At 32.6% G+C, this 24,254-nt stretch overlaps 2 protein-coding genes and 1 long non-coding RNA gene across 6 annotated transcripts; 1 reads left to right on the plus strand and 2 right to left on the minus strand.

Annotated features, from left to right (window-relative positions):
* Positions 1–1,615: 1,615 nt before the first annotated feature.
* On the plus strand, positions 1,616–6,551 carry LOC107933799 (ethylene-overproduction protein 1). 2 transcript variants are annotated; one of them, XM_041098813.1, is made up of 5 exons: positions 1,616–2,086; positions 2,133–3,933; positions 4,151–4,442; positions 5,090–5,399; positions 5,884–6,551. In XM_041098813.1, exons 1-5 carry the CDS (start codon positions 1,951–1,953, stop codon positions 6,117–6,119), a joined length of 2,775 nt encoding a protein of 924 aa, XP_040954747.1. In that variant the 5' UTR covers positions 1,616–1,950; the 3' UTR covers positions 6,120–6,551. The 2 variants fall into 2 exon arrangements, with proteins under 2 accessions (XP_040954747.1, XP_016721567.2); XM_016866078.2 differs by having other exon boundaries at positions 1,617–3,933.
* Positions 6,552–6,845: 294 nt separating this feature from the next.
* Positions 6,846–11,130, minus strand: LOC107933800 (inactive receptor-like serine/threonine-protein kinase At2g40270). Its single transcript, XM_016866079.2, has 10 exons — positions 11,003–11,130; positions 10,567–10,729; positions 10,337–10,475; positions 9,776–9,847; positions 9,547–9,690; positions 9,304–9,444; positions 8,404–8,930; positions 7,947–8,137; positions 7,733–7,865; positions 6,846–7,627 (listed from the first exon to the last, which is right to left on the minus strand). Exons 2-10 carry the CDS (start codon positions 10,685–10,687, stop codon positions 7,029–7,031), a joined length of 2,067 nt encoding a protein of 688 aa, XP_016721568.1. The 5' UTR covers positions 10,688–10,729; positions 11,003–11,130; the 3' UTR covers positions 6,846–7,028.
* A 9,301-nt stretch (positions 11,131–20,431) lies between these two features.
* Positions 20,432–23,636, minus strand: LOC107933798 (uncharacterized). Of its 3 annotated transcripts, none has more exons than XR_005917002.1 (5): positions 23,346–23,636; positions 23,055–23,218; positions 22,603–22,703; positions 22,068–22,155; positions 20,432–21,764 (listed from the first exon to the last, which is right to left on the minus strand). It is a non-coding gene; the product is annotated as an uncharacterized lncRNA (long non-coding RNA). The 3 variants fall into 3 exon arrangements; XR_001693711.2 differs by having other exon boundaries at positions 22,033–22,155; XR_005917003.1 differs by having other exon boundaries at positions 23,055–23,261.
* Between the last annotated feature and the right edge of the window lie 618 nt (positions 23,637–24,254).

Here is a 24,254-nt window from a genome sequence, read left to right on the forward strand (position 1 = left end):
TATGCACTCAAAGTTAGAGAATACACGTATATATTCTCACATATTATATATATGCAAATGTACATTAATAAATATATTTATATGCTTCATTCGAAGAAATATTTATATGCAAATACCAATATTAAAATCATAAATAAAATTTAATAATTTAATTTGGTGATTATATTTTATTTTTAAATATAAATATAAATATAAAAAATAAAAATATTAAAATATTTAGTATCAAACTATTCAAAATTGTAAACCAAAAGAGAGAAACAATATATATCGATGAATGCAAGCGATATCAATGCAGTCTCAATGACTATTACGTACTGTGTGACGCTCCATTTGCTATCATTAAATGCTGCGTGATGCTATGTTAGATTGTATAAAACTATAATTTCATGTCATCTTTATCATTTTTTAACTGGAGGATGACAAATCAAAATTTTTTTCCTAATTTTCAGCTTTTTTTTCTCTTCAAAAAAAATTAAATCTAACTAAAAATGCTAAAAATTAGGAGGAAAAATCTGATTTGTCATTCTCCTATTGAAAAGGATAAGGATGGTGTTAAATCACAGTTATTCTTCCTTGACGTTCCATTAAATTGTATGAAACTGTGATTCCAATCATTAAGTATTCTTGAAAAGATGACAACCCTAGGGTGAATTAATTTAATTAAATTAGTATAGTAAGACGTTGATGGATAAGGATTGAGCTAATTATTCAAAAATTTTCTCTGGATAAATGATAAGCACCAAACTTCATAAATTTTGAGTGAAATTGCCGTTCAATTTTGAAAATACCACGACACCTTCATTTATCTAACACATAAACAATTTTCTTTTGTTCAAAACTCAAACCTTACAAAACTTAGATTCTACCCAAGCAAATTTACCATCATTCATGCATCATAAATTTACCAATGAATTATAAAACTTTGACTTAGTTTTGCATCTTAAAAGTTAAGGTGATTAAGCTACCTTTGCTTAGCCTATTGATAGCCCAATTTTAATCCTTTCCTAATGTTAATTAATCAGCAATTAAAGCTTAAGTTACCTTAGAATAAATCAAACCCATACAGTTGACTAAAGATCGTCGGTCGATCTCAATTTCGATAAAAATACTATAAAAACTCTTGTATTAGGAGCTAGATTGTATTTTATTTTTATTATTAAAAAAAGAGCATATTAGCCACTTATAAATTAAAGAGTAAAATGATCATTTTTGTTAAAAAATTCATCAATTTCTACTATTTAAACCGGCATAATTGACAAAATAACTAAAAAGTTACACCATTCTTTTAACCTACAAAGATCAATTTTTAACGGTAAAAATAAATAAAAATTTAAACAAATTAATCTAATATATAGAGACTGATTTATTCATTATTTGAATAGATAAGACAAAATACATTCAGGGGACTGTAGTAGTTTTACCCCAATTCCATCCTCATCCAATGCTTACCTGGCAAAAATAATCCGGTGGGTAGGGTAGTACCTCCGAATTGTATTGTTCAGCATTGGCGTGTGTTAGCCGCCAAATTAACCCAGTTTGTTTGAGGTAACAAGTTGTATGGGTAATACCAACTCAAAACCGCCAAAAGTTTCATAATACTAATGAAAGAGCTCACTGCTTTTCCCCATCAGAAAGAGAGAGAAAGCTATAAGAATCTATCACATGAAAAAGAAAGCAAACTCAAATACTATCTCTTTCTGTTGGCTTACTTCTTTTTATTTTATTTCCAAAAAAAGGAAAAAGATACAAAATTTTGTTTCTTTAAGTTTCTGCCCTCTCTCTATTCTTGGTCATTGGAGCAAAGAAATAAGGTAAACAACAACTTGCTTAAAAATCTCTTCTCTTTCTGTTTAATTTGTTGATTTTTGAGTTGGAGGCACAACCCTTTTATGTCAATACAAGATAGTATATTCGTTTGAAGAAGTAAAGAAAAAAAACACTACCTACCATATGGTGCATTTTGTAAAGAAACTGCTTAGTCTTAAGCTAAAAGGAACATTCAAAAGCACTCAAGTTCATGCCTCGAGTCCACCAAATACCCCAATTGTTAACACTATTGGCTCTTCTTCCGTAGCTAGTAAGCTTAGTAAATAACAAAGAGTGAGACTCATAGGATCAAAACTCAAATCCAGTAAGGTCTGCTGTCTCAGGAGCTAAAACCATGCTTCCTTTTGGACTTCCTAAAACTGACCACCTTGAACCAACCATAGAACCTCAATTAAAACCAATTCAGTTGGTAGAAACCTTAGCTGATCTTTACCGCCGCCTTGGGACTTGTTTAGAATCAGAGAAATCATTGATATGCATTGAGCAGTACTCGATTTTGAGTAGCCTTGGCGATCCTAAGTTATTGAGAAGGTGCCTCCGTGCTGCAAGGCAACATGCCTTTGATGTGCACTCCAAGGTGGTTTTATCAGCTTTGTTAAGGTATGAGAGGAGAGAAGATGAACATGATGGTGTATCACCAATGGATTGCAGTAGTTTCATTCTTGAATGTCCTAAGGCTACTCTGGAATCTGGGTGTGATCTGAATTCAATTTATGACCACTGCAAGTGTTATCAAGAGTGTACTAACTCCGCTGATGTTCAAATCTCCAAGGAGGATGAGCTTTTGACATTGGAAGAAGATAGTGATATCTCCTTTTGTGTTGGCAATGAGGAGATTGATTGTGTTCGATCTAAAATTGCTGCACTTTCAACTCCTTTTAAGGCAATGCTATGTGGAAGTTTCATTGAGTCAAAAAGATCTAAAATTGATTTTTCACAAAATGGGATCTCTGTTGAGCTAATGAAAGCTGTGGATTTGTACAGTAGGACTAAGAGGGTGGACATGTTTTCTCCTAAGATTGTTCTGGAGCTCTTATCTTTTGCAGAAAGGTTCTGTTGTGAGGAAATGAAGTCGGCTTGCGATATTCATTTGGCAACCTTTGTCAACTGTATGGAGGATGTTTTGGTCCTTATTGAATATGGGTTAGAGGACAGGGCAAATGTTCTAGTAGCTTCATGTTTGCAGGTGCTGCTAAGAGAGCTCCCAAGTTCTCTTCATAGCCCCAAAGTGATGAGGATATTTTGTAGCTCTGAGGCAAGGGAGAGATTGGCAGCAGCTGGACATGCTTCTTTCTTGCTGTATTATTTCCTAAGTCAGGTGGCTATGGAAGAGGATAAGGTGTCAAATACAACAGTGATGTTGTTAGAAAGGTTGAAAGAATGTGCCACATTAAAGTGGCAGAAGGCTCTAGCTTTGCATCAATTGGGTTGCGTGTGGCTCGAGAGACTAGAGTACAAAAGTGCTCAATGTTATTTTGAAGCAGCTACTGAGGCAGGTCATGTTTATTCATTAGCTGGTATTGCAAGATCTAGGTACAAGCAAGGGCAACAGCATTCAGCCTACAAGTTGATGAACACACTTATCTCCGAGTATAAAGCGGTCGGGTGGATGTATCAAGAACGATCTTTGTATAATACTGGGGAGAATAAGATTGCTGATTTGAACACTGCAACTGAATTGGATCCCACCCTATCCTTCCCATATAAATATAGAGCAGTCTCAAAAGCAGAGAAGAAACAAACTAAGGATGCTATTTCAGAGATTGACAGAATCATTCAATTCAAGCTTGCACCAGACTGCCTTGAATTACGGGCTTGGTTCTTCATAGCGATTGAGGATTATGGAAGTGCTTTGAGAGATATCAGAGCAATGTTAACTTTGGAGCCAAGTTACAAGATGTTCAATGTGCGATTAAGCGGGGATGATTTGATAGATCTCCTGAACCATAAGGTTCAGCAAGGAAGTCAAGCTGACTGCTGGCTGCAACTTTATGATCAATGGTCTTCCATTGATGATATTGGCTCTCTGGCTATAATTCACCAGATGCTTGTTAATGATCCTTGGAAAAGTCTCCTTAGATTTCGGCAATCTCTTCTTCTTTTAAGGTTAGCTTTCTATTATAAAGTTTCCATATAGTTTTCTTGAGCTGCAATTCCTATAGTGTCTATGATTTTTAATAAGTTGTTGCTTTTCTATGATTTTAGCAATAACTGCAGCAATGTTTCTGTTTAAAATCTCCTGTTCTGGAATGTGATTGTTCTCAGCCTTGATCCTACTATATTTGATCAAATGAAGAATACTGGATATGCATTAACATTGCAGGCTAAACTGTAAGAAGGCTGCTATGCGATGTTTGCAATTAGCTTGTAACCTTTCAAGTTCTGAGCACGAAAAGTTAATTTATGAAGGATGGATTTTTTATGACACCGGCCATCGTGAAGAAGCTCTTGCTAAGGCTGAGAAGTCCATTTTGATTCAAAGGTCGTTTGAAGCCTTTTTCCTGAAAGCTTACACATTGTCAGATTCAAATCTGGATCCTGAGTCTTCTTCTTATGTCATTGAACTTTTGGAGGAAGCAATTAGATGCCCTTCGGATGGTCTTCGGAAAGGACAGGTGAGTGTTGGAACATTTTTCAAATATTTATAGTGTTCCAATAACTATAAATGGATGGGTGTAATTAATCAAAAGATTATATTATTTGATTATTTGAAAAAAAATTATAACTATTTAAATAATATTATTTGAATAGTTATAATATTAAATGAATAATTATGTGTTTATTTTACTGACATTATTATTTAGAAAGACATCTTTCATAAAGACATAAAGAGATGTCTTTATGAAGAGAAATAAAAATTCCTATAAATAGAAATGAGATTTTATTTGAAAAAGACACTAACAAATTCTAATATTCTAATATTGTTAGATTATTCTATAAAGTATTACGGCAGAAATCCTTTGTAGAAATTGAGTTTTTATTATACATTTCTCAGTGCGTAGTAGGCTATTCTCGTCAGTGCAAAATGCAAATAGTCATTAGTTTCATTGTATCCTCGAGGTTAATTTGTTTGGAACTTATTTGCACGCCGAAAATAAGTGGGGGTGAAGGCAAATATAAACTTAAAGATAGTGCCTTGATACACACCTTGGAGCCTTATGCTATTTCTTCCTTTTCTGTTCGAGTTCCATTTGCGTGTTCGAGTTCTGTTCGTGTGTTCGTTTGTTATTTGACCATCATTGTTTATGGTGATATTTTGCAGGCACTCAACAATTTAGGCAGTAAGTATGTGGATTCTGGTAAACTGGATCAAGCTGCAAACTGCTATATGAATGCCCTTGATATCAAACATACAAAAGCTCATCAAGGTTTGGCACGCGTATACTCTTTAAGAAATCAGCAAAAAGCTGCTTATGCTGAGCTGTCCAAACTGATAGAGAAGGCACATAATAATGCCTCAGCATATGAGAACCGGTCGGAGTATTGTGACAGTGAGATGGCAAAGAACGATCTCAACATGGCAACAGAACTGGATCCACTCAGAACATACCCATATAGCTACAGGGCAGCTGGTAATTTTCTAATGTCCTTTCTCAGTTTCTGATATTTGATTCTGGTTACCGACACGTATTTTTGCTCTTTAGCATGCATGACTCATGGTTTACAAAGACTAGTTGCAAATCTGAGAAATAGATCATTGGAACTGTTTAGATTTAGTAGGAGTTCTTCCCTTAAAGTTCTATACATGTCCACTTTCCTCTATTCTCCATTAGCATTAGAAAGGACATGAAGTTCTTATCTAGATATAATGTAAAGATGGAGCAAAATAAAATTGATTAAATGTCAAGCATCACCTCTTTTAGAAGCCTGGTTTTCCTTCATCCAAGAAAGAATAATCTTCTTCCAATTTTCTTTTTTGATAAATTTCAGGAAGGATAACTTCTCTATGATCATGTGTTTCTATGGATCTTTTTTCTTACTGTTTTGTTACTTCAGTAAATATATTATTATCTGAGAAATTTAATCAGTACTCACATCCTGCATTACTTTGGGTAGTGCTAATGGATAACCAAAAAGAAACTGAAGCAATTGAAGAACTTTCAAAAGCCATAGCTTTCAAGCCTGACCTACAAATGCTTCACCTTCGAGCTGCATTTTACGAGTCAATTGGTAATCTCAATTCAGCTCTCTGTGATTGTGAAGCAGCACTCTGCTTAGAACCGGACCATATAGACACGCTTGATCTGTATAATAGAGCACGGGACCAAGCTATCCACCCTCAACAAATTTAAGAGGCACTCTTGTTATATTTATGATATACTTGAGGAGAGAGTTGTCATTAGTAAGGAAATGAATCGTGGAGTCTTTCACATAATGTTACTTCCCTACTGAAATGATGGGGTTGCTAGAATTTATCTGCAGATGGCCATGAAAAATGAAAGACGAGAATTGCATGTAAATATGAGGGGTGACATAGAGCAAGTAGCCTATCCAGCCTATTCCTGGATGTTGGTTTCGTGCGACAGATTTAGGTCTACAAGGTAGTTGCAAAGGTTTAACCATGCAGGTTAAAGGGTTTAACTCTGTTGTAATCATTCCTTATAGAAAGAAAACTGTATATATTGTACAAATATCATTGGTTGGAAGACTTCTCATCTAAGTTTACTTGTACTGTTGTACCTGAACAATGTTAAAATAGGTTTAAATCTCTCTTTTAACTGTAATTTTTTGGTTCAAGATATTCTTCCTCCATGTCTAAATATCTCCCCCTTTCATCAAGCCACTTGATTTCATGCTTAATAGAGGTGGTGAGAGAAGTGGAAGAGTTGTGATGTGAATGGTCTTATTCAGATGGTGTGAAAGGTATTGGTACAGGATAAATGGAAAAGCAAAGAGAATAAACATATATTCATTTCCCAAGTTGCTGTACTAGAATTTATACAATCAACTTTAAAATCAGAATGAACAAATGAGTAAAAGGAAAGGAAACAAAAGCAAGCAAAGAATGGAGAAGCAGCAGCAAATCAAGGCTCACATCATATATTTTTCTCTAAGAATTATATACAAAGATTCATTTCTCTTTCCAATATTTTGATTAAAGAAAACAGAATCTACTCAGAACTCCGCTGCTTCGGAGCCCAACAATAGAAACAGGGAAAACAGAATGCAAATTTATTAGCGTTAAATTCCAATTTCACTGATTAACTTGATTCTGTAGACAATATTTCAAGCTCAGCCCACCAAAGGGGAGAGAGTTTTGGAGTTGCTCCATCAGGTCCCATTGCTGTGATCTCTTTTAACTTGGCTGCAACTTCTTTCATTGTTGGTCTCTCTTTTGGATCAGGATTAACACAAGTTTTAACCACTTCAAACAAATTTTCCAGATCATCTTCTTGGAAAAATTTAAGAGTTGGATCCACCGTTTCTTTCAAGGGTTGGTCCCTTTTCAAGTAGTCTGAGGCCCAGTCTGCAAGGGAGCCATTGTCTATCGAATACGGGATCCTACCAGTTATCATTTCAAACAATATCACCCCGAAGCTGTAAACATTGCTCTCTGCATCTGCTGATGGAGATTCTAAGAGCTCCATGGTAGCCGATCCCACCTTGGCTGCGGTAGCATTATTCAAGAAGCTGAAATCAGATATTTTTGCAGCATAGTCTTCAGTCAGATACACAGAGCAAGACTGCAAGTTTCTATGGGCTATAGGGGGAGTAAGCTGATGCATATGCTCAAGGCAGTACGCTATTCCCATGGCTATCCTTAGGCGCATTCCCCAGTCCAAGTGCTCAGCTTCTTGTACTGCAAGAAATCCAGAATTCAGCACCGCCTAAGCCGTATATTATGTGGCATCTATCAATAAACACTCTTCTAATGGTACAGATTAAAATGTAACCAAAGACTTACTATGTAGATGCTCAAAGAGTGATCCATTAGGAACATACTCAAAAACCATCATTCTTGTGAAGGGCGTATTTTCTTCACAATAGCCAATAAGGTTCACGAAATTCTTGTGGTTCACTTTAGACAACGAGTCTATCTGAAAGAAAGAATAAATTGATATTCATGTAAAGGCCTAAAAAGTATTTTAAGACTATAGTTATGAATAATGTTGCAGTACCTTGTTTCTAAATTGTGTCTCTAAATTCTTTGACCAGTCTTCACGAGATGAAATCGCAGTTGATGTCACTGCTATTTCGACCCCACTTGATAAAGTCCCCTTGTAGACTGTTCCATCAGAAAAGGTACCAATTACATTGCTGAAATCCTCACAAGCTGCTTCAAGTTCTGATCGCTTGAGCTTCGGTACACCTGAAATGCAGACATCAGCATAAGAGAGTGCAAATCTGTAGACTCACAGAGAGAGGTTGAAAGACTCCCATCTTTGTTTCACCAAGGAAAAACTTCAATCCGAAATTGAGCCAAAAGGCCAATATAGAATAGTATTTTGGTAGAAGATTCCAATATAAATTCCCTGAAAGAATGCTTGTTGGGTTCCATAATTTTTCAGCAAGTTTTACTGGGTCTGCAAACACTTAGAAATTTGCAGGACGTGTTTTGTAACGAAGGAAACATACCTGTTACAAATGCCTTCTGCAGCTGCCCACTTAATCCCGTGGCCCAAGGTTTGACAGAAACCACCTTACTATTTCGGAAGAGGATAATGCTAAGGACTGAAACCAAAACAATCAAGGAACCTCCAATACTTGCAATCAAAATTGGAAAAATATGATGTTTTGAACCAGAATTCTCATTTGATATTTGCCTTGGAGTTGAAGCAGGGGAATTGGCTGGGGCATTGCGTGATTGGGGTGGTTCAGAGATAGATACTGATGGATCTACAGGAGGTTGTAAAGCTGGAGCTGGTGCTAATTCAGGTGAAGGTGAAGGTGAAGGTGAAGGTGCAGGAGTCAAAAAGATACTGGAGGGGGATTCTGAAGGAGACAACGATGAAGGTGAAGGTGACATTGAAGGTGAAAATGAGGATTCTGATGGCGAAGGTGATGGTGACAGTTGGGAAATTCTTTCATTGGCTGTCTTAGAGGGTACAAGCACCTGCTGCAGCCGCCTCCCATAAGCTATATCTCCTGGCTGGGCAATGTTCCTAACAATGAGAAGACATCATGAAGCAAGTAGTTAATACTCTATATAACAAACTTTACAGCATAAACCAAAAACTTCCTCAGTATAGAAGGATGTGAGAGCTTGCTATAACTTCTCAATTGGAACCACTAAAGTTATATAGTAAGTAACATAGGGAGACACATCCTATAAGCGTCAGAACTCTGGGCTTCTTTCTCTGCATATGGTTCCTTGAGCTTTCTGCTCAGCTTTTTTCTTTCTTTTTTGGCCCATGGCTGACAGAATGAGGCAAGTCTAGAATTTTTATATGGACAACTTCTTTTTCTTCTTAAGATGGATGCATCAAAAAAGAACTCAAAGGAAGTTGATATATTGCATCAACTTTAATTGCTTACCAGGGGAAACCACTGCTTTTACAAGATGGTATAGTAGCAGCATCAGTTAGCCGATTCTCATCTACTTGAAATTCAGAAAGCATCTTAACATCGTATATTTCAGGTGCTAGATTTCCAAGAAACTCATTGTTGTCAAGTAAACTGCATTAAGAAGAAATTCGAATAAAATAAGGTAAGGGACTAAATAGCAGCTAGAAATAAAATAAAAACCGAAATATAAACAACTTGAAAAGAGGATCATACAGTGTTGTCAAGGAGAGATTGTTGCCAAAATCAGATGGAAATGGTCCACTAAAGTTATTGAATCCTAAATCCAACACCTCCAGCTCCTTCAATTCCCCAATTTCTTGAGGAATGCTTCCAGAGAAAGAGTTGTTGCGCAATATACTGCAGCAGTATATAAAGCAGAACTAAGAGAAAGAGTGACATAAAGGAGATTTGTCTAATTATAGACCAAGGATGATAAACTTACATAGATTTTAAATTCTCCAGCTTCCCAAATTCAGGTCCCAGGTTCCCAACAAGGCAAAGATCTTTCAAATTTCTGCAAGAAGCATAGCTCTGAATTCAGGGTTACCATCTAATTAACTATACAGTGAAAAACATGGCACATCTACAGGCAAAAGCCACAGGGTAGAGAGCCAGTTAACATCAACAAAATCTAAAATAAGAACATTACATGTAGCATTAAAACTTGGTTGTCTTATTTTTGTCAAGTTTTATTTATGTTAAATTCAGTTCTTCATAAACAACTTAAACATCAAACAACATCCAAAACAGGTCCATATCCCTTTAGAGAAAAATCACTTTGAGAAAACAAAAAGAGCCTTTTTTAGTATCAAGAGCCAAAAGTAGAAATTGACTCTGCAGTTTTCAACCCGTAAAAATTATTAAGAAAAGAATAGAACCTAACATGATCAGCTATCTACCATATGCAAAGGGGATTCCAAATATTTTCATATACTTCAACAATCTCCCTGTAAAACAAATTAAAAAGAACGCAATAAAATGTGCAAAAAGAGACAAAACTCACAAAATTACAACTTTTTCATCAGAGCATTCGACCCCGAACCAAGAACACGGATCAATCTCTCCATCAATTTCCTTCCAGTTCGATAAAGCACCAAAAGGGTCACTCACCACTCTCTGTTTGAACCTCAACAAAGCCAAACCTGCACCATTTTTTTGCCACACAGGCAAATAATTTCTTGTAAGAACATATATAATATACAAAGAAACTCTTGTTGAGGCCTGAATAAATACCTTCACGGTTCAAAGGCGAGGAGAAGCTCATATTCTGCTCAAACAATGATAAAACCAGCATTAACAGCATGACCACCATCATCCTGAGCTTCAACCGCTCGAATCCCCAGAGCCCATACATGTCCAAAAGAAGAAGAATTTTTTCTAGCTTTTCTCTATCAACCTTTGAGAACAATGTCAAAAAGAGTCGAAAATGTATTAATAGAATAAACACAAAAGAAAATGTAAGAGAGCTTCTTGGAGGCTGCTAAATGCCATAGGCAGCTAAGTGCTAGCAAATTTAGACAATACGAGAAGAAAGCGCGTGTGGTAGCGGCGCCACTGCCGGTGATCGTTTACTTTTTTTTATTAAAAAGGAAACCTTTTCGCAAGTTAAAGTCGACATTAGATAATTAAAGGGGGAGAAGAGAAGGCCAAGATACAAGACAGAACTTACGGTTTTAACAAATAGAGAAAGAGCAAATCAAGAATGTAATATTGGGTTTCGGTCTGAATCTGAGTTTGGTCTTCTTCGTCGATCAGCTGTCGCTGGTGTTCTCATTTTGTCGACTTGTTGGTGGACTCACTCTCTCCATTCTTTCCTCTATTTATAGCGCCGCCCTATGAAATCTCCCCCCACGTGCTTCTCACATGCTGAATATTCTTCCTTTCATTAAATTTTAAGGGTTAATTTCATCAAATTCCTCAAACTATCACTTAAATTTTAAATTAGTCCCCATATATTCTAATTAAGTTATCAAATATAATATTGCACCAATTAGGTTCTTTGGTCAGCCTAGCTGTTAATTTTTGTGTTAGTTCATACATGAAATGGTGTACATAGCACGTGAATCAAATTGTAAACATATATGTATTTATCGCATAGACACCTTAGATATGACGTGTTAAAAATAATCTCTTAAATTTTATAGGCAATGTTTATTTTCTACATGTCAAATCTAAGTCATCCATATGACAATTACATATGTATTTATAATTTGATTCACGTATTTTAAATATGCTACACGTAAGACTTGATTGATATGATACCGATACCTTAAGAACCCATATAAAATGTTTCAAAGTGACCAATTTAAAATTTAAGACATAATTTGAGAATCTTTGATACAATTGCCCCAAATTTTAATTTTTCTGAAAAATAAAACTTACTGAAACATTTTTGAATATTACAAGAGCAGGCTGGCAGAAGAATATTGTAGTTTTTTTTTTTTTCTCTCTAAATCCGACAACTCAACTCTGGCATGAATCCAGTGGCTTGTGTTACATCCGCACATATGAGGTTCGTTTACTTCATATGTAGTGGCATGGCATAGATATGGTTTGCTTTTTTCTTTTCCTATGATTGAACAATAACTATGACTTTTCGTTTTTGGGTTGAGGCTATTCAATCATAAAATGTGTACAAGAGTAATATTTCAATTTATCGATATTGTATATAACAGTTATACACTATAGTTTCTTTCATTAACGAAATGAATAAAAACTTCAGTTTTAGTGCATAATCCGAAATGATAAAGATATTCTTAATTTTAATTAGTAATCGAAAGATTAAATTCGAGCTTTAATCTAAAATACAATGGTTTTGAGACAACCAAATAATCCTTAAATTAATCTAAGAATCAGCCGTCATTTGTTTTTCTTACCATATATAACATTAATTTATGCCACATGCCTTTCACTTGTAAGTCGGCTATACGAGAAAGGTCCCAACATAAACAATACAAACTCATTCGCATGTTATTTCTTGCCGTTTTCTGACCAAGTTTTTTGGTGTCTGAATTTTTAAAAAAGAAAATTTCAAAACCTGAATATTTCTTTTTGGTTTTTTGTTGGAAACTTCAACGTGGCTGTCAGCTATTGAAATGTTCATTTTCATCACAATCCAAAAAAGAAAACACCAGTTCAATTCTGCCTGCAAAGGACAAGGACAAGCCATTAATTACAATATATCAGGATCAATAATTCAACAAAAGTTTGCTCAAATATTACAAGGTGGTGGGTCACCAAATAATAATATATAGTGTGTATACTATTTTACACCCTGCTTTGTATTGTGTATATGTTGCCAGGTAGATCAAATAAAGCAATCAACTCATAAAGTAGATAAACAGGAGTAAACAGTAAGATACCTAGATATTTACATTTATTTAATTCTACTTGATGGAGTTGTGATTGGAGTATGGAGAACATGGCTTTGAAGGTAAGTTCCAAAGGTTGGGAAAGTGGTATAACTTTTATATTAGTATATATGGAAAGATGAGAGACAGAAAAAGATGTCTAAGCTTCTATGAATATGATTTGAAGGCTCAGTGTTACTTTGTAATTCTTTTTTTCTCTCAAAAAAAAGGTCAGATGTGCTTGTGCTTATAGTGGGCATACCCTTTACGTGAAGTAAAATGTTGGACAAGTACAAGATTCAATAATTTAGGTGATTAGGAAATATGATAAGAAGCCATTTGGAGCACTCGCTGTGGGTGACGCTTAAATGTGCCAGAAAAATCGACAGTTCACCCGTACAAAAGCCAAGAATAATGGGTCTGTTTTTTTTAACTTATGGTTACAAGTGGAGGGGCTGAGTGACTGGACGCATGACCGGATCATCATCACACTGAGACTAACCAGGAGGGTTGCAAAGACTTGTGGGCGTCGTCGGGTTGGAGTCATGGCCTGAAATGGGCTCCTTTTTGGTTACCTTCCAAATGAGACATGACAACCTCCCCTACCCCTACGCAAAGTGGTACGATACAACCTTTTTCAAGCTAATAGATTAAATTACTAGGCAAATCTAAATTAGGTTAAAACACCTCTTCAGTCCCTCTCAATTTCAATATTGACTAAATTAGTCTTTCTAAAAAATCGTAACAATTTAATCCTTGTCAATTTTGAAAGTCAGCAATTTAGGACAATTAATCATAATGTTAATGATTTCCATCAATTGTACATAATTTTAATTGGTATAATAACAAATTTAGCTCTTAAAATTTACACATTCTATCAATTTGGTCTTAATTTAGCAAATTTAGCTTACGACATTTTGTTTAAATGTGTAAATGTTGAGGCTAAATTTGTTGAATTTTTTTAGAACGAAAGCCAAATTGACAAAATATGTAATCATCGAGAGCTAAATCTGTTATTATACCAATCAAAATTATGCACAATTGACGAAAGACATTAACTTTGTAATTAATTGTCCTTAGTTGCTCACTTTCAAGTTGACGGAGATTAAATTACTTTGATTTTTTAGAGGGACTAATTTGCTTAATTTCAAAATTGAAAGGGGTTGGAGAGTTTTTTTACCTCTAAATTACACACATAAATGAGGAATTTAATTTTGAAACAAAGATGTAAGAATAACTATAAACAATGACTATTAACATTTTCTTAATGAGAAGATGAGGCGGAGATTGTTTTGGGGTTTGTGAGGACTTTTGGCCTACAAGAGAAGAATAATTATGGGGCAATGCATTGAAGCTTTTGGTCTAATATGTTTTCCGTTAGTTAAGTCAATAAACAAAAATGTGATGAGGATAGAAGGAATGTTTTAGTAGAGTATCGGCGGTGACGATGATGATGATCATACCGGCAACGATGAAAATTCCCAATATTTATCTTGATGGACCCTTGTAACTAGACTTGATTATAGGTTAGGTTTGAGTTGGGTCGGAATAAAATTTTAAAGGCTTGTTTTTTAAGTTTTTGCCTAAGTTCAATTTGAATTTAAAATGCTAAACTCAAGTTTAATTTTTAGATTATTTTTTATATAATAAATTATGTTGACACCACTTTTTTTTTATAAAACGGGGTCGACTTGAATTTTGAAAACAAAAACGAAAGTGGGAGTTGCCACTAATCCTTTTTGATAAGGTGTGTCGGGTCACCTTGAAAAGTAGTTGTTTTTAATAAACAATTTAATTTTATTAAAACAACGATTTTGGTCCACGAAATTAAAAAAACGGGTTCGGAAGTCGGTTATGTACGAGGAAGAATGAGTACACTCGTAACGCCCAAAATTGGTACCTAGTTGATTAATTAATGTTTTAGTGTCGAAGATTGAAAACTTTAAAAAGATTTAAAATACAATCCTTTATTGAAATGTTGAAAATTTTCGGGAAAATGGCATATTTCACGTTAATCGAGAAAGAGAAGTATATCCAGTAAGTTAGGACACAATGTCTTAAATTCCCGATGCGCGAATGAATGCCAAAAATTTACTCATTTAGAAGATTTTTAACTATCTCGGATTTAAAAACAGGGATCATGCCCAGTAAGTTAGGACACGATCTTTTCTTAATTCCTGAGATCATTTAAAACTTGAGAAAAAAAGGGATCATGCCCAATAAGTTAGGACACGATCTCTTCTTAATTCCCGAAATCATTTAAACTTGAGTTTGAAAAGATTCGTGTATTTAGATTTATTGAGAAGATCGAAACCCAGTAAGTCAGGGTACGATCTTCTCGAATCTAAATACGAGATTTTTCTTGTTTTAAAATCATGATTCATGCGTCGAATTAATCTAACTCGAAATGGTAGAAATGAAACTCAATGTTAAAATGCGTACAGAACACTATTGAACATGATGGTATAAAAATAATACGAGCGAGAGCAACAAAAATATGATAAATAAAAAGGACAATTCAATAACATACAAAATAACAAGTATATAAGCAAATAATATTAAAACATTTTAAAATAATTATGAAAACATAAATAGATAAAATTATAAAGAATGTAAGAAGATATATATGTAAGTACACATCAAAGTTTGAAAATAATAAAAATATAAGTAAGTAAATAATGATAATTTATATATATTAAAAAATATGTCAAAAAGTATGTACGTATATATATATTTTAAAATTATAAAACCTAAAAAATATATATGTATTTAAAAAGAAATGTATATATGTACATAAAAATTATAAAATATAAAAAATATATATGAGTATGTATATACATTCGTGAAAATAGAAAGATTTATATAGAAAAAAATATATGAGTACGTGTGTATATATATATATGAAAATAAAAAATGTATATAGATTATAGAATATAAAAATATATATAAGTATGTATATATATAAATTGAGAAAAATATGTACGTGTATTATAAAAATGTATGCATGTATATATGTATATAACAAAGTTTGGAATTAAAAAAGTATAAATGAATAAATAATAATAATAAATAATAATATAATAATATTAATAGTATTAAATAATTAATTTTAATAGAAAAATAACTAAAGTAGCAGATTGAGGATTAAATTGAAAATAAACGGAGTTTTAGGGCTGGATTCAAAAATAAAAAACACAAGGGGACTGATTTATAACGCCCGCGAAGTTCGGAGGATTGATTTGGAAAATATCCCAAGCCCTGCGCATAGCATTTTGACGCGGACTGAAATAAAACAAAAATAAAACTATGCAGCCAAATTAAAATAAAAGAAAAGAAAGAAAAAAGGGCTAAATTGCAAAGCATTGCAAAAGTGGAGGGACTGCGCGCGAAAATATTCCTTTTTAAGAAAACACGTGAATCCTCCCCTCAGAGTCGGGTCACCACACGGGTCAGGGCCAAAACGGCGTTGTTTTGGCACCTGACCCTTAATGTCAAAACGGTGTCGTTTCATATGTTTATAAAAGTTAAATTTTTTTTTGAAAAAATTCATTTCTCCCTGCTTCTTTAAAAAAAAAAGCTTATGGTTCTTTCAAACCTCTCCCTCTCCTCTGGCCAGAACCCAGAAACCGGTGAATAGGGCAGCCGTTGTGCCGTCGCCACGCACGGCGTTCGGACTCCGGGTAAGTTTGTTTCCCTCTTTTTTTTTATACATTCGACGTATGTATATACATTGCTTTTCTTTTTAAACTAAAAAAAAGAAAGAAAAAAAAACTTCGTAAAAATAAAGAGAAAGTAAGAAACCTTTTCGTTTTTTTTTTTGCTGGGTTTTTTTGCTGTTCTTAACCTTGAAACTTTTTTGTATTATTTCTTTTTTTGAGAGAAAACAACAAAAACCGAGAGCCTTTTTTACAATATTTTTCCCGCCTTACATCGTTTTGTTTCTAGGCTTATAAAGACGAAATACAAAAATATTCCTTTTATTTTTCGCTGTTTTAAAACTTCTGTTACGCTGCCTCTCTTGTCTTTCGTCTCTTGGTTGCTGTTTTCTGTTTCTTTTTCCATGTTTGTTGCAGGTCTTGACGAGGCAAGTCAGAGGAACAGACCCTGACCCTTGCCATTTTGGTGCAACTGGAGGCCGCCTCGGGTGGTGAGCGCGCTGACAGCAGCACATGGAGGCAGCGGCGCCTTAGGGTTTCAGTTCCTGCTAAAACCAATTAAGGTTTCGGGCCGTTTGGGCCATTAGTTTTTTCTTTAGAATTGGGCTACAAAAATTTTGGGTTTTGGGCCGGGCAAAATGGGCTTGTACACATTAAATACACTAAAAATATTAAAATAAATATTTCTCAATAAATTAAAAATATATTAAAAAATTTTATACTTAAATAACATTAAGATAGTTAGAGTTTAACAAGTAAATGTCTTTAAAATAGTAATAAAATCAACAATAAAATAAGAGTTATATAATATCCAAATAATAACAAAAAAATAGTAACAATATAATAGTAAAATGGTAGTAAAATAATAACAAAACATCAACAAAACAATAGCAAAATAGTAACAGAACAACAAGAGAAAAAAGTTCAGGCTTATTTAAGTTGGGTCAGGCCAGGACTAAAAAATTCTATCCGAAACCCAACTAATTTAGAAAACGAGTCTTATTTTTTGTCCAAATTCATTTTTTTGGTTTATAAAGTTAATATTTATAATTTCACCTATTAAAATACAAAAAATAAATTGTTGATTTTTAATTTAAGAAGATTAATTTACTCCCTAACTTAAAAAACAAGATCTGCCAAATAATAACCTGTGAGAATGATATGTTGATGTGATGACATTCAGATCCATTGCTTGCTAAGTTTGGAGGTGCTCTTCGGCTTTCTGCTATAAGTCCGAATAACATACTAAGAATGGCCCGTGTCGTAACCTTGCCTTACATTGCAGATATTGGGCTTTTCTCTTGGATAGGAGGTAACCCATAACACAATGCTCATAGTATATTTATTTATGGTCGGATTATCCGTCTAGATTCGAAGGCTTGTCTGAAATATAGAAAAGTTTAATAAAAATATTAGAGTCGAAAAATAGACATGGACAGGTTCAGGCCTGAACATAATTATTTGTAAGTTTATAATACTTTATATTATGTTATTTTTATATATTATGTAATTTAGAATACATTAAAAAAATAAACCTATACTAAATGTATAATACTACTCCAATGTAAACATTAAAATAATGTTAAGATGAATATATAAAAATTTTCAATAATGTATAAAATTATTAAATATTAAAAAATTATAATTTAAAATAATATGGGCGGGTTTAAAATAGGATTGAGTTAAGTCTTTTACAAATATGAGCGAATTTGAACAAAATTTTAAACTCATATTTGGGGTTGAGTCAAGCTTAAATAAATATAAAGTATATTAATATTATATTTAAGCCCAATCTAAACCTGATCCTATCGATGAACACCTCTAACTTATACTCATCTTGTTAACTACTTGTCTTAATTTCAAAACATAAATTCCAAGATTACAATTAATTTATAGCAAGAAAAGAGAGAGTAAGAAATATGTTCAATAAACCTTTTAACAAATTAAATACTTTTTCTTTATTAAGGTAAAGGTATAAGGGAAGGGATTGTCGAGATTTAAATCGGGATTTAATGTTAATAGACCTAAGCAATATAAGTCCATCATTAATTAAAAATTTAGGGTGCGTTTGGTTCGCTGTATTGGATTAGAGGTGTATTGGATTAGAGGTGTATTGGGATTAGAGGTGTATTGGATTAGAGGTGTAATAGCTAATCCACTGTTTGGTTGAATGTAATGGAATAGAGGCGTAATAGTAATCTTGTGTTTGGTTGAATGGAATAGAGGTGTAATAGCATAATGGAAAAAACTAAAATGACTAGAATACCCTTAGCATAAATTTGTTTTGGTAAATGATTATTGTTATTGTTATTTAAATTATAATAAGATTATTATTATCAATAATAAATAATTTAATCATATTTAAACATAATTATTATTAAATATATTTTAATTAAAATATATAATTTAATAAAATTCTTAATAATTAATATTCTTATATTAATTTACTGAAATCATAATATATGATACTGTAAAATATAAATTAACATAATTATTATTAAATATATTTTAATTAAAATATATAATTTAATGAAATTCTTAATAATTAATATTCTTATATTAATTTACTGAAATCATAATATATGATACTGTAAAATATAAATTAACATAATTATTATTAAATATATTTTAATTAAACTATATAATTTAATAAAATTCTTAATAATTAATATTCTTATATTAATTTACTGAAATCATAATATATGATACTGTAAAATATAAATTAACATAATTATTATTAAATATATTTTAATTAAACTATATAATTTAATAAAATTCTTAATAATTAATATTCTTATATTAATTTACTGAAATCATAATATATGATACTGTAAAATATAAATTAACATAATTATTATTAAATATATTTTAATTAAAATATATAATTTAATGAAATTCTTAATAATTAATATTCTTATATTAATTTACTGAAATAATAATATATGATACTGTAAAATATAAATTAACATAATTATTATTAAATATATTTTAATTAAACTATATAATTTAATAAAATTCTTAATAATTAATATTCTTATATTAATTTACTGAAATCATAATATATGATACTGTAAAATATAAATTAACATAATTATTATTAAATATATTTTAATTAAAATATATAATTTAATGAAATTCTTAATAATTAATATTCTTATATTAATTTACTGAAATCATAATATATGATACTGTAAAATATAAATTAACATAATTATTATTAAATATATTTTAATTAAACTATATAATTTAATAAAATTCTTAATAATTAATATTCTTATATTAATTTACTAAAATGACAAGAATACCCTTAGCAGAAATTTGTTTAGATAAATGATTAATGTTATTGTTATTAAATTTTAATAAGATTATTAATATCAATAATAAATAATTTAATCATATTTTAACATAATTATTATTAAATATATTTTAATTAAAATATATTTTAATTAAATATAATTTAATAATAATATATAATTTCATAAAATTCTTGATAATAAATTTTCTTATATGAATTTATATAATTTAAAATAATTAATATTAAATATAATTTAATAATGATATATAATTTCATAAAATTCTTAATAATAAATATTCTTATATAATTTACTAAAATCATAATATAATTTGAGAATTATATTCTGCATAAACATTATTAACTTATATTAAGCCACTTCACTTGTTTGATATCATAGTAAATAATTTACCTTTTTTACACTACTTATAATCATAAGTTTGTATAAATTATTAACAATAAATAAACACCATAATTAACTTGAACCCTATATTAACTTGATGGATAAAGTATTTATCACCTCAAATATGATTTGGGTGACCGCAAATGTGATTTGAGTTCAAATTAGATTCATAGTAAGCTCAAATTTTTATTAATGCCAATGCCAACACTACCACATTTGGGTTCAAATTATACTCATAGTAAGCTCAAACTTTTATTAATGCCAATGCCAACACTACCAAAACCTTTTGGACAATTATTTCGAAGATTTAAACCAACAAAAAGAAAATCAATAAGTAATAAAACCATAGAAAATAAAAAAAAAATTGCCTTTGAAGCACATTCAATTGAGCACTTGATTCTCTTTGATATCTACATGATTTCTTCATCTTTATTCATAATATCAAACATAGGCAAACAAAACGATAACTGTAACCCCCTACCCCTACCAACATTTTATTGTAACTATACCTAACATAGGATAACTAGTTGGCCTCTTAAAACAGTCAAAGACCAGACCCCAAACCAAACCAAACTGCTAAACAACAAAGCAGACATCATTAAAAAGACCCCATCCCCAGATTGCATCATTTTCAATTCTTAGAAAGGAGGAGCATAGAGCTGGAGAACCTTCTGCCAGAACGGTCTGCTGCTAATGTCATCCCACCAAGCACTCACATGCTTACTGTTGGTTGTCATGTATTCCTTTCCCATTTGACCCACCAAGTACTGCGTAAATGGTAGGTGGCTCAGGTCAGCAAGGCTGAAGAAATCACCAGCCAAGTACTTGTTCTTTGACAGCCTCAGAAAGTAAGCAAGCAAAATAGCTAAGCCACCATATATCTCAAAATAGCTAAGCCACAATTTAAATCTCTGGTTGCGGTAAATTGGCTGATGCAAGAATCTAACAAGGTCTTGTGCAGCTCTGAGAGGTAATGGTTGCATCGTGAATGTCTTACCACTACCTAAAATCACAAACATATAACCATCAATTATTAGTGCAGAAAATAGCAACAATGCAGGACAACATTAAACTGGAAAGACAAGAAATGTAGAGCAAGAATAAGGACAAGGAAAATGAGAAAATGAACAATCATGTCTTAGGTTTATGTGATCTAGTTCAGAACAGAGTGCTGCTTCTCTTTTTCCAGCACTAGTTGTTCTCCTAGCAGTAATTCATTAATCTAATCAAACCTTGTGATATCTAAATTACAAAGCCTAATCATCTGCATTAATTAAAGCATACAAAGTAGAATGCAAAAATATAGCACATGGCCCATTCAGGAAGAATGCAGAAACTTTGGAGAAAATTTAAAATTTTCAATGAACAGAGCTATTAGGCACATTAAAATTTAAAATTCTTGTAACTTTGGAGAAAATGATAAAAAAAATTCTAAAAGAAAAGTAAGCTTAGACCAATTAGCACAATTCATGACAATATCAGAAATCAAACACCAAGATCTGCAGTAATATGTATCTCCTAGAAAAGAATATCTAATATGCAACCTGCAAATAGGAGACCAAAACAGAATCAATTTCTGGTGAAACTTCTGCCAAAATGTCCTCCATAGCACGAACCATTGTTCCACGATTAGCTGTATCTTCCTCCCCAAGTCGACCAAGAGTATATGTTTTGCCAGTACCAGTCTGACCATAAGCCATGATTGTCCCATTGTAACCATCCAAAACACCCTATGAACACAAATACACAATGACCTTGTTAATAAAATGAATAATGCATCAAAAAAGGCACCAAATCCTTTATAAGCTATGACCAAACACAGCAGTTATGTACAGCAGAACAAAACAATTGATAACTTGGGAGAAGACCGACACAAAACACAATGATAGGTTGAAACTATTTTCAGCCACCGCCTCTGCTGTTGCCAAGGAAGAATAACTAATAACAAGTAAAATTCTAACAAATTCTGGTACAATTAGAAAAGCCCTGTACTCAAACCTCAACAACTGGCTTTGCAACAACTTCATACACACGTTTTTACGATGCAAACTTTGTCAGCGCTTCATCAAACTCATAGGTGTCTGTGTCCCAGTTGTTTTTGCGAAGCTTTAACCTTTTAAGCTGAAAGAGAAAAGTTGAAGCATTGGTGAGAACTTTACCAAAATCAAGTAATAAACACTTACAGAAACTGGATGGGAGTTAATTTCAATAAATCTAAAAGCTAGTTAGGTGAGCTACGTGCACAAGTACAGGCATGTCGACTTCACTTTTTCTTAGGTGGTTAGAAACTAAATCCTTCTTGACTAATTGAAATGAAGTGATAATTATTCAAGAATTTGCTACTTTTCTCCATTTTCATTTGAATAAACTCACTTTTAGGCTGATGCATCCCTCAAGATGCCAACCCTGACAAAATATAATCGATATGCCCTTCTCTTAGCTTTTCCTCAATCATTTGTACTTCAAGATCAAACAGATAAAAGAAAGCAGATAAAGACATCTAACAAAATTAAGGTCACTGAGAATTGTATTCCCTGCATATCCAACTGTCAGATAGCAACATAATACCTCTGGTTGAAGTTCTACACAATCAGCAAAATCAGCATCTGCTACTAACTCTTCTACATTATGTGGACGTAATCTCACAGCCACTCAAACTCTTCCAGGAACTGAAGAGAAACATAAAGGCTTCAAATTAACAAATAAAATATACAGAAAAAGCAAAATAATAGAGTTTCTTTTCCCAAAGATACAACTTCTGCAATGTAGAGGAAAGGTTTCTCTGTTTCTTGGCCAATTCTTCATTGAAGTCTAGAAAAGCCGGATCAGTATTTTTAGCCGATGAATCAGTCTTAGAAGTAGATGGATGAGATGATACTAATGATAACGAATGAGTAACTACTTGCAACATCTTCGAAGCTGTTGCAGAAAAGTTACCAAACCCCGCAGCTAGTATTACTATTAGAGCAAATAGATAAAATAACACAACAATCCAGTAAAATAATGATGAAAATCATTACCATGTTTACGGTGATAGGGAAGTGTTCCCACCGCAAGCAACTTTACAATTTCACTCCCTGACTCAGAAGCTTTAACAAACTGAACCTGTATCTCTCTAATCACCTCAAAAACATTCCTTGGAGGGCCTTTTGATCCTCTAACTTCGAACTAGAACATCCCATCACTGACGAAAACCAAAAAAAAAAAGACCCAGCAAAGTATAGCAACTGCTTTACATGAAGGAAACGAAAAACATGATAAGAGTGATTGTTTCTGGAGAAAAGTTCAGGGTAGGAGAAATAAAGGCTTACCAATAGTGCTTTCCTTGTGCGTCGGTGTGTATATTGCTGGAGAGTATTATAGGCAGAGGGACAGAGGGAGCAAATAGGCAGAAACCCCAAGCTAGAAGGAAGGAACAGAAGGCGAAAAAGGGATGTGTCGATTGGGAGGGTAAACAGGGTATAAAACTTGAAGCAGCACCTAAACTGAGCTAAAGGGAGGGATTAGAAATCGGTGGATTTCACCGATTAGGTCAGTAATGGTTTAGCCCCGTAATAACAATACATTGAACCAAACAACGGATTAGAGGCGTAATAAGTGGGGCCCACCGATTAGGGGTGTATTGGCTATGCCAATACACCCAACCAAACATGTTGTTAAGGTTTAAGGGTGTAAAAAGTCTTCAATTTTTTTCAAGAAAAGCAATTAAGTTTTTTTTTTCGCACTCAATTGAACACTTGAACTTTCAAATGTATCAAAAAGGCATTGACAAGAATTTAAGACCTTAACAAAAAGAAAAGTCAAACTTTGCTATTATACAAGTTGTAGATTTAGGGCTAGTTTGGATGGGCGGTGTGTTTACCTCCGGTGAGGTTAAAAACAGCGGTGGCAGTGAGATTTGTTACTGTAGCAGTGAGATTGGATACTGTAGCGGTGAGATTAGAAACAGCGGTGGAGTGTGTGTTTGGATTCAAACGCAGCTGTAGCGGTGAGGTGAGAATAAAAAATGACTATTAAGGACATGAGATTAGAATTGATATAAAAAGAAGTTTTTTAAATTATTTTACTATTTTAAAAATTATTAAAATATGTGAATTTATAAATTCATTTAATAAAAAATTAAAATGTATCTTCCAATATTTTAATAAATTATATAATTAAATTAAATTATTTATTAGATAAAATGATAATTATTTTTAATTTTTTTAATACTTGTTATT

Source organism: Gossypium hirsutum, chromosome D08 (assembly GCF_007990345.1).
Source record: "Gossypium hirsutum isolate 1008001.06 chromosome D08, Gossypium_hirsutum_v2.1, whole genome shotgun sequence".
In the NCBI taxonomy this organism is placed as follows: domain Eukaryota; kingdom Viridiplantae; phylum Streptophyta; class Magnoliopsida; order Malvales; family Malvaceae; genus Gossypium; species Gossypium hirsutum.

What these genes read in the sequence shown, in the direction of transcription:
- LOC107933799 (XM_041098813.1), top strand. Translation starts at nt 1,951, where the DNA reads ATGGTGCATTTTGTAAAGAAACTGCTTAGTCTTAAGCTAAAAGGAACA. An exon ending in TTCCGTAGCTAGTAAGCTTA is followed by an intron (nt 2,087 to 2,132) that starts GTAAATAACAAA and finishes ACTCAAATCCAG; the next exon opens with TAAGGTCTGCTGTCTCAGGA. An exon ending in ATGGTCTTCGGAAAGGACAG is followed by an intron (nt 4,443 to 5,089) that starts GTGAGTGTTGGA and finishes GATATTTTGCAG; the next exon opens with GCACTCAACAATTTAGGCAG.
- LOC107933800 (XM_016866079.2), bottom strand. Translation starts at nt 10,687, where the DNA reads ATGTATGGGCTCTGGGGATTCGAGCGGTTGAAGCTCAGGATGATGGTG. An exon ending in CTCGCCTTTGAACCGTGAAG is followed by an intron (nt 10,476 to 10,566) that starts GTATTTATTCAG and finishes AAAATGGTGCAG; the next exon opens with GTTTGGCTTTGTTGAGGTTC. An exon ending in AATCTCTCCTTGACAACACT is followed by an intron (nt 9,445 to 9,546) that starts GTATGATCCTCT and finishes TTCTTAATGCAG; the next exon opens with TTTACTTGACAACAATGAGT.